Genomic DNA, 10,374 nt, shown 5'->3' on the forward strand with positions numbered 1-10,374 from the left:
AAACAGGAGAGGAAGGATATATAGAGATTTTTTGTTAATCATGAAGTTGAGTCAGCAACATAAACATGTTAAAATATGTTCTAAGACAGATACTTGCTAGGAGATGTTTGAGGAGATGAGATAGGTACATGCTTTCCTCACTTGAAGGAGGATAATCTCAAGGGCTGAGAAATCTTTAGGTAGGATGGGTAGGTGTTTTGCTTTGGACAAATGTTCTTTTTCCTGTTGTGTCACTTACTGTATTTTTCCTGCTGTCACAATCCTCCTGCTACCGCCAGGTGGCACAGCGTAGTATCTGAACTGTATCTACTGTGCAGCTCACTCTCTGGGTTTCTGTGAATGCTGCTCTTCTGCAACAAACTAGGAAAACCTGTTTACCAGCCTCTTTGCCAGACCTTGCCTGTTAATACCATCCATACCAATCCCATACATCTGACTGAGTTTGGAAGCTTGCTTTTTTGTGTGTGTATGTTTAGTAAAAATAGCTTTCATATAGCAAAAAAGGCATTATTTTTTCAGGAGCAGAACCCAAGAGAGGAAAAGTTAAATTTCAGTCTTCACTTCTCTATACACATAGAAACCTGGGAAGGGCTAGCTACCTGAGATACACACATGCAAACCCTGTATCTGAAGAGATGGGAGATTTCTGAGGATGATTCAGATTGAGAATAAGAAACTCCTGTAGGGTTGAATTACAGGCTGCCTGTTTCTCTGGAAGATGCAGAACAAAAGTCCATAGAGGTAAATTTTGTTTTAACAACTAGAGGCTCTAAGGGCATGTTATGCATGCACATGGAAAAAGGCTGGCAGAGTTGTAGGTACTCCTGAAATGCCATATCCTTTCTGCTGGGAAAGGCAAGAGGTCAGAAGGAAGCTTCCACGCAGTTGTACCACATACCTAGCCATGTAGTGTAAATATTCATCTTATAGTCCAGTGTGCAGTGTGACTAGCTGATAATAACGGAATGACTACAGCTCACTCACAGCTAGCTGTGTTTAGCACTATTTAAAAAAAAATAAAATCACATCTGAAAACATCTAGCTTTCTCTTCTGGGCATTCCCACAAGGAAAACTGAAAATCAGTATTGAACATAACAGAACTGGAAATGTAAAAGTTAAAATCGCTACATTAGTAGTTCTTCTTTGTCACTTATATTTTCATTCATGTTTTTATTACAGCACATTCAGTAGATATTTAAAAAGAATTAATTTTCTCAGATTAAATTAGCCAAGGAAAATCCTTTCTTTACATGCTTTTGAAAGGGACTGAACTGAGAGCAGTGGAAATCATAGCTTGCTATCTGAACAGATAGTGAGTGGCACCAGCACTGCATGCTTCTCTACTATGCTCCATTAATCTCCAGTTCTCTTCTGACAGGTCATATCTGTGTATGAGGAGCTACTTACAACTCCTTGTGCAATTGGTCACTGACCACTTTCCTGAATCTATCAACAAACCTGCTTGTCAGTTAATGCAAACATTACACAGGTTCAGTGGTATGGACGTTTGCTCACTCTACAAGTTACTTCATGCGAAATATTCAGCTAAATATTCTAAGGCAATATGTTTCATTTAAAGAAGTTGATTTTGTGCTGAATGTACCTTTTCTTCAGTAGACCAATATTCATGATGCTGGATTTTTTTATTTTTTTTTTTTTCTGTGAATATGTTGCATCCTTCTTTGCTAGGTCTTACAAGGATATTCAAGCAGTTGAGTAGGTAGCAGCATCTTCATATGCATTCAGAAGTATGTTTCATTTTTCTCTTTCTGCATGTTTTCCAGTACTGCATGCATTTGTGATTTTGAATTATGTGTTGGTACTCATTTACATCTCCATGCTGTCCCATTAGGTATGTAATGAGTGATTGTGGTTCCATGGGGTGTAAGTCAGTATGTAATTTGGCCTGCAGGCTTATCTAAACAAAAGAATGTACAACAAATAAAGTCAGCATTAGTGCATTTTGAGTGCTGATTGTTTCAAATCAGATACACAGGAAACCAGATGTTGAAGTTTATCTAAAACACTTGCAGCCAAACACGTAACTAAGTACAGCAGCAGTAGTGCATGGCACTTTTTGAATATACTTAGCAATGTGTTTGCAGCAAATTCAAATTTATTCCAATTCCTCAATTCACTTTTTCAGATGCTCTTTTATTTGTGTTCTGCTAGCAAACCATTCGAATTAATTTTGGTCTGATTCTGCAGGTCCTCTGGGAACAAAATGAAATTCAGGGAGAATGTACAAGAATTGTAGTATCAGCCACGTTTATAATGACAATAAATTTAGATGCCTAAAATTAGGCACATAAAGTGGCTTGTCTGTTTTAACTGTACTGGGCACTTATAACTCCTAGAGTTGTGGGGGGCAATCTGAGTATTTGGCATTTGCAGACGGCCTACATTTGAGTACCTAGTCAGGATTTAAAATCCTGGCTTCAAATGCTCAAATTTTTAACACAGAAAACTAAAATAAAAATAGCTCTTTCTTATTTAAACTGCTAGTACTATGTACACTCCTGATACTTTAGTTCAACAGCAGTAATGAAGAAAAGCTCTTATATTATAACTTACATAAAGTTATTCAGTCTGTACTAATGGTATGTTTTGCCATATTCTTCCAGCATGACTGCTCAGATGAGGTTGGATACCATTTGGCTGCTGAGATGAATAATAATAGCATGTTGAAGAGGTTTTTAAAGTCAGGCTGGTGATCAGGTGTCAGACATTTATAGGAACCTTGGATTTCATAAGCTTTTTTTTTTTTTTTTTTCCCCTGACATTAAATTCTGTTTGCTTAAGGTCTTGTAGACAGGAGGTTTCTTAAAAGAATTGCATGCTCCTAATACAGAAATTCTCTTGGGAATATGGTTTCCTGCCACAAGAGAGAAGACAAGAAATAAATAATGCTGTGATATGATAGGTAGTTCCTCCCCATGGAAAAAGGAAGCATAGTCATCCCATGTATTTTTCTGTCAAGGTGTAGCCTTGTGCTGCATAGATGTTTGTTACATTGAGTAGTGGAGCCTGGTATGAAGGACTGTGTTTTAACAACTTCTGACCTGAAAGTGATAAAAAGACAGTGGCACTGAAGGAATAGATTGGAATTTACTTTTGGTCTCTTAAGCTTTTTCTTTTTTATATATATAATGTTTTGGTTTTAAAAAAATTGCACTCATCAATGTTCTTTATACATTAATCTTTTCAGTGCTTTGAACAGCAGTATAGCTTCCCTTTTATGGCCCATCTGGCCCTTCTCCAGCCCTGTATTTTTACATGAGCTCTACAGTTTTCCTAGTCATCTTTATCCATCTGCTCTGTGAGCTCTCCCCTGCCACCAGGTATTATAATGTTTTGGTTTTAAAAAAATTGCACTCATCAATGTTCTTTATACATTAATCTTTTCAGTGCTTTGAACAGCAGTATAGCTTCCCTTTTATGGCCCATCTGGCCCTTCTCCAGCCCTGTATTTTTACATGAGCTCTACAGTTTTCCTAGTCATCTTTATCCATCTGCTCTGTGAGCTCTCCCCTGCCACCAGGTATTTGGCACTGTCTTTGCACAACCTATTCCTAGCAATTTGAGGAATAAATATTCATGTGACAGAAACTGGTTTATATTCAACCGCCTCAAATATGCCATCCATTTCTATCCATGTGCCAGTTTAATCGGCCAAATATCTCCTGTGTTCCAGTTCTTTGGTGTTTGTATTCCTAGGAGTAGCAGCTTCAACTACCTTTCTATGTAACGTAAGCAGCCACTGAAATTCTCTGCAGACTTGTAAAGTAGGCTGTGTATGAATGGTATAAATTATCTTTAAATTTGTGTTTGGAGTATTTTGGTGAATATTAAAAAAGCTTCTAATAAAAACAGTAAGTTGGAATTATTTGCAATAGAAGAGGCCTGCTTTTTCTTTTCACCTTTTTTATCTGAGAAGAGAATAGTGCAAAATTTTCCTGGTTATTTTGTCCTGGTATTGGACATTGCCTGTTTGAGGATGACCATGGTAATGGGAGCCATGTGCAATCATATTTTCTGCTGTGGTTGTAAACTGGGTGTTCATTTTTTCCCAATACTACAAAGACAGAAGTTAGTGTGATACAGATAAGGAATCTAAGGTTAGATAAAGCAAAGCAGCATTAAAAATATCTCTCGGTCGTGTTTCAATGTGTTTATTACACATTCTCACCATTTTAAAAACTGATACTGAAGGAAAGAAGAGAGATATGTGAAATTCAGCTTTCCTTTTGCTGTTTCTTTTAATGAGTTGACCCATTTCATGGCATCCACTGGTATTTGTTATATCATGGCAGATACTGTTCTGTATTTTTTAACTTGCTGCTTCCAACTGTTCTTGCTTATAAAACATTATATATTTATAACCAAATAGGCACAGCTTCTAAATATTGTGAGTAGCAGCACATGGAAAGGAAGGACAGCTTCTCTTTCCCCTTCATATTTCTTTGCTTTCCCTCCTTGCTAATCTGCAACAACAAAAATTAGGCATTTCTTCCCATAAAGTCAGTTTGGAACAGGAAAGCTTATTAAAATAAATACAGAGAGGGAGGATATAGTTGTTTTGGCTTAAGCTGCAGCTGTTACAAACTTACCATATGTAGTAGCTGGACCTTACAACTTTGAGTTTTATTTCTGGAAAGTATCACTGTCATGTGTTAAATGTATTTTAATGCTTCATGTTTCCTCAAAATGAAAGCATTGTTATGAGTGATTATGGTGTTACTTCATTGCTCAGAAGCTCTTGGCTTCTTGACATTCAAAAAAATCTTGTTCCTTTTTTGTGTTTTTTGGGATTTTTAATTTATGACTGAACATTGCTGTCTAAACGAGTTTTGGAAGTTCACTCAGGGAAAGTGACGGTTACCTACAGAAACTGAGTTGGTTCCAGAAGTAGTGTATCAAATAAGATAACTATTCCCCACTCTAACAGTTACCGTAAGGACAGAAAAGATTTAGAACATTGGACATTTAACTTGCATTTGCCATTCATGTTAATGTTTGCATGTGTGAACCAGAAAACTTTATTAATGGGTTAATATTTTTAAGCAGGACCACACAGAATTAACGGGTGATAAAAGCATAAAGTCGTTTAGCATTAAATAACTTCTTTATTGCAAGGATAAAACAGGTATTCTCTTGTGATGGCTTAATACTTCACAAAACATGAATCTGAACTGACTGAATTGAATGAAGTGGCTCTGACAGTAGTAGGGAATCTTACAATATCACCACCCAAATTTTATGAGCTTCTGAGCTGTTATTTCTGCTTTAGCTTGATATTTAAGAGCAACACTTCTAGGAGAAGCTCTTCTTTCTTTTAATGTAAATAGTATAAGCTAGAGGCAGGTTTTTGAGATAAATCTAGTCTGTAACCAAACTGGCAAAAATTGTTTTGTCTACAGATCTTACCATGGAAAGTGTAGGAGGGGAGAGGAGAAGCAGGGGACAATCTTTGAGACATGACCCATATACTTAGTTTTATGGAGTTGAAGAGTGCACATCTTCAATTCAACTAATAAAATTAACTATGGAGTGTACGTTACAGAACTCCTGTTTGTATGAAGTGCATAACCACATCAATGTCTTTTTCCTAATGCTTGTAGAAATTAAATGTGTGTGTACTACTTGTCAGATGAGACTGTCGCAGATAATCATAGCAGTCTTCACCAAACAGAAAACTTACATGCTTTTACCCTAGCTAAAGAGGGAACAGAAGCTTGTCCTGGTAGGTAACCAAGCACAGCTTGAGGTTATTAAGCCCAGAATTATGTGTCTCTGCAGAAGGTCTATGCTCAGAGAAGCAGGGGTTCCAGGTGTATCCTGCTGTAACAGCAGAGCTGCTCTGCAGTGCTCAGCACAGCACCCACAAATGGGAATAATGAGAAAGTAAAGGTTTCAGAACCAGCATGCTGCTGCTGCTCCTGTTTTGTCATAACTATCATGTCATGGAGCAAAGAGCTGTTGTAGTAGTGAACACTTTTCAGAAAAAGAATTGCCAAGCCAAATGCAAATTAGGTTTTCATGGTTTTTTTTGAGATTCTGTGGATGCAGATTGTAAACAACAGTGTGATGAGAAAGATAAGCTTGATAAGGCAATCTGGACCAAACCTTTGAAATGACAGAAAATATAAGCCTGCTTCTTATCATGTCAAATACATCACAGCAATTTTAATTTCTATCCTGTGATATAAAAGGCACAATCCCCCAAGAATTAGCTACATCTTTCTCTTACCATTTTAGCAGTCCATTGTGTATTAGGAATTGATAGCAATGGTATGTTTTCCTTTTCATTTGATTAGCCTTACATGGGCAAAATGATTTAACTCTGTCTTTGGCCAGTTCAAATTCTGCTAGTTTCTATGAGGAAAACCTTACTGAAGTTGAAGCCAAAATTCCCCCAGTTTAATTTTTCAGTTGCGATCATGTGCAGTGTTACTTCTTTAGAGATTGAAGAAACCTGTAGCTAAATCTGTGAGTGCTCCCCAAAGCAGGACTTCAAATATTGGATCTGTGTACCTCAAGACTTTGTTCAGAAAGAAGGTTACATACTTCTACAGAAAAAAAAGTGTTCTCAGAACAAGTGCAGAACTGGCAGGTCTCACAAAATACAGCTCCTCTAGAGCAACCACAGTGTTTCAGTAGTGCTGGAAGAGCACAGAAGTTCATGTTCCAAGTGCCAGGAAGATTTGGGTTTCCCCTGGAAACATTATTTAATTATGATTAAATGCAACACATGCAAATAAAATACCCTTGTAAATGTCTGTCCTTTAGCAGTATTCAGTTATGCCATTTTATGATTATATTCCGTAGACTTCATTTTTATTCCATCCCATTTATGCTATGGCTCTTCCAATAATAAGCTCTGATGTGGTATGCTTTTTAGTATTTAGCTTGAATGCAGTCCAGCCAAAGTGGTGCTCTAGGACTAGATCAGGATTTCAACAATTCAGCTTTCTAGGAGGCACGCTTTCTCATTTCTGCCATGTGGGTTGCTTTTTCTTCTTACTCAATGCTGTACATACATGCAAGTGACACTACTTAGTCTTTTACTTGTGTTGTTAGATATTTAATTTTAGTGATATCCCCCCCCCTCGCAAACATTTGTCTTTATTTTTCTCCATTTAATATATTTGCATCATCCTGTGCATTTTCCAAATTAGACTCTGCCTGCTTATAGCTGTATATGCCAAGCTTTCGAGAATGATCAGAATTAAAACAGATAGGGACCTGCCTTAGAAACTGTTAGGATCACTAGTAGTCATGAAAAAAAATTGCTATTTCAGATCACAGCAATTTAAGCTAGATGTACTTCATAGCTTTTGAACAAAATAAATATAGGAAAAGATATTGTCAAGACCTTAAAGAAGAAATTGCATATGGACATTGATGCAGCTGAACTCAGAAAGGCAGGCGCGTGTGTGTTTCACATTTATGGTGGAAGAAGTCAGCCCTATATTTGATGGGTGTGAGTATTGAGGGTAGACTTTTTTAAAACACCAGTTTTCATCGATTACAGGGCTAGCTGCACTTTTTTTTTTTTTTTGGTAGTCTGTGAGTAAATTTCTTTATTCATTGGCCATCATATGTCTTCTGAATCTGTAATGAAATTTGTAGCTTTCTTAGGCTTGGAACACAGCTACAGTAAAGCTTTGTATCCGTCATGGTTACCCTGCTGAGCTGACTGCATTCAAACACCCGAGGCTCTGGTCAGTTGGAGAATTTCAGAACACTGGTGACTATAGTGACCAAATCGAATACTTGAAACAAAAGTGTGATTTATATGTAGTTTATATGTTTATAGTATTAACTGGGGAAATGAAAGTCAGATTGTTTCTGTCATCATACCCGTATTGAAATCATGGGTATGGTGAATTTCTCCTTACAGGGAGACAGTCCACAAGGCGACAAGCCTTTCTTGTAAGAGGTCACTGTGTATTTGAACTATGTGTATGCACGTATGTATTTTTGTATGGTATATAATCATCAACTTCACTGATTCTGACAAAGAAATAAAGCTGTGTCTCATATTAGCACCATTTCTTCAATCCACTGTATCTTAAGTAAGAGAAAGAGCTCGTATGTGTTGTCTGCCTAATGTATTATGTTTTCTTTGAATTATTTGTGTAGTGAAAAGACGTTTAGAAGGGAATACCCAGGAAATGTCACGGGCCAACAGCTTCACTGATGACATTGACCTTGTATCAGAAGAGTCTCCACTGCCAGCTGTATCTGACGTGGCACAGTAAGTGGAACAACAGTTTTTTAATTGATAATATAAATGCTTATTAATGGTGAGGCAGACTTGTCACTGATTAAAAGTATTTTTTTTCTGGCTGAACTTGAAATGATTGTGAGTTTGCTCTTATTTAACTCTACATGAACGTTTTGACAAAATGCAAGTTTAGCTTTAAGTTTATTTGGAAGAAGTAAGACACTTGGAAAGAGAAGAATTGCTGTGCAACAAGTGGCTTGCAGTCTCGGTGTCTTAGTTCTACTTTTTAAGGCAGCTGACACAGTTCCTGAAATTGAGTTTTACAGGTAGGTTTATACTTTGTAAAATTCTGAATCAGTTTGAATTCTAAAGCAGTCCTAATAGGAATATTTTATGAGTTGATTGAAAATGTAAATGAAATTATAATTTTTAGATACAGCCAGAAAATAGAAAGGCTACGTTGTGTGTAATATTTTGATAAAGTAGGCACACTTGCAAGGAAATGGTGTTTCAGAAATATAAAAGTGAAACTATTAAAGAGTTGATGAAAGTGTCTGGAACGACCAGGACAGAAAAACCCGTTTATCAGTGAGTTCAGTGCAACTGGTTGAACGATCTCTCATGTTGCTTGTATTTGGTTTAGCAAATGTCTTTTTCTTGCAATAAGCATAGTAGTATCTTGTGTAGGACACCTCCATACTGTATTTTGACTGAATCTTGAGTAACCTTCATGCTTTTGTCCTATAATGCACAACTCCAGTTAGGGACAGGTATTCTAGAGTAAATTTCAAATGTGAAGCAAAGCATTAAAGCATAAAGCAAGGCCTGGATGGACCAGAGCATCCAGGTATCATACTAATGCTTTGTCTTACATACAGAAACTAATAGAAACAATACTGATGAATAGAACTCAAGTTAGCAGTGATATAAGACCTAGAGGTGTCACAGCTGGCACAAGCTCATGAAGGTCTAGTCATTTGGATGTGATGTTAATATTGGTGAAAATCTCACTCTTGAAGAGAAAATATGGAAATGTCATTGGAAAAGCCCTTTGGTAAATACTTGAAATTTAAAAGAAGAAGAGAAATTATTGCTTGCCTTCACATAGGGAAAAATATAGACAACTGCGTTCAGGATGAATTTAAAAGAAGTATGATTCCAGTCTATAGTGTGATTGTTTTTAAGATGTTTCCTTTCACATCATATGGTTTACTTTGTGTCCAACAGAGTAACTCATATAGATGATGTGCCTACTAAATCTATAAACTCTACTATGCTTTAGAGAATTATAAATTGTTCCATTCAAATTTGTCTTTTTTGTTCTAGCTCATATTAGAGTTTAAATGCATTTCTCTCTTGTTTGGAAAGTAAGAAAAGGAATAGTGGAAAGCTAACCAAATATACAAGTGAAGAAAAATAAAAATACAGAGAATATTTGAAGTAATATGTTTTTTGTATATACAGTTTAAAGTAATATACCATCCAAGTCATTAATTCCTCTTGATGTTAATGTCAGATGTATATAAACAGAATGATCTTGTAACTAAATATTGCCAAATTAATGATTATTACATTCTAAGACTCACTACATATAATGTATACATGAATTTTAGCTTCCGAATATTTACAGTGAACTTCAAAGGTATAGAAAACATAAGGTCAAAAATTATAGATGTAATATAAAGTTATAAAGGTACTATGTAAAAACAAAGCCAAAACACTCATGTAATTTAATACTTATAAATTCAGGCATGCCGGTGTTCGCCTTTGTCACTGGTAATCTCATTATGTAATTCTAATTAGTAGGATGCAGTAATTTTAGAATTGTCCTTACTTTTGTGTAGAAATGTAGTATTTCATTATTCAAGTTGTGATTTTCTTTAGACAAGCAGAGAACATGATGTATTTCTGGTTTTTGGCTTTAAACTGCCATTTCTAATATGAACGATAAGATATTAAATCTGTATTTGCCTGATTTGCATATGTCTTCTACATGAATATTAGATATACTTAGCATATGATTATTTGTCTTGTCTTTTAGCGGAAGTATAAGCAGGTAAGTCTTGATGTGTGCTATGCTTGCTTTGGTGCGTCCACTTTCCAAAACAGCACAGCTTTTGCTTTACACTTAGTATTCCCTACA

The 10,374-nt window shown here is 36.1% G+C and overlaps 1 protein-coding gene across 1 annotated transcript in view; it reads left to right on the top strand.

The window, feature by feature from the left end:
- LOC104412672 (potassium voltage-gated channel subfamily KQT member 1-like) overlaps window positions 1-10,374 on the top strand; it is a gene marked incomplete at both ends in the record, with an annotated part of 251,094 nt that overhangs the window by 57,898 nt on the left and 182,822 nt on the right. Inside the window, one exon of the mRNA XM_010023457.1 lies at window positions 8,147-8,261. Within this exon, the coding sequence (XP_010021759.1) occupies window positions 8,147-8,261 (115 nt within the window). The remainder of the gene's footprint in view (window positions 1-8,146; window positions 8,262-10,374) is intronic.

This window comes from Nestor notabilis, unplaced genomic scaffold, assembly GCF_000696875.1.
Source record: "Nestor notabilis isolate BGI_N333 unplaced genomic scaffold, ASM69687v1 scaffold1611, whole genome shotgun sequence".
In the NCBI taxonomy this organism is placed as follows: domain Eukaryota; kingdom Metazoa; phylum Chordata; class Aves; order Psittaciformes; family Psittacidae; genus Nestor; species Nestor notabilis.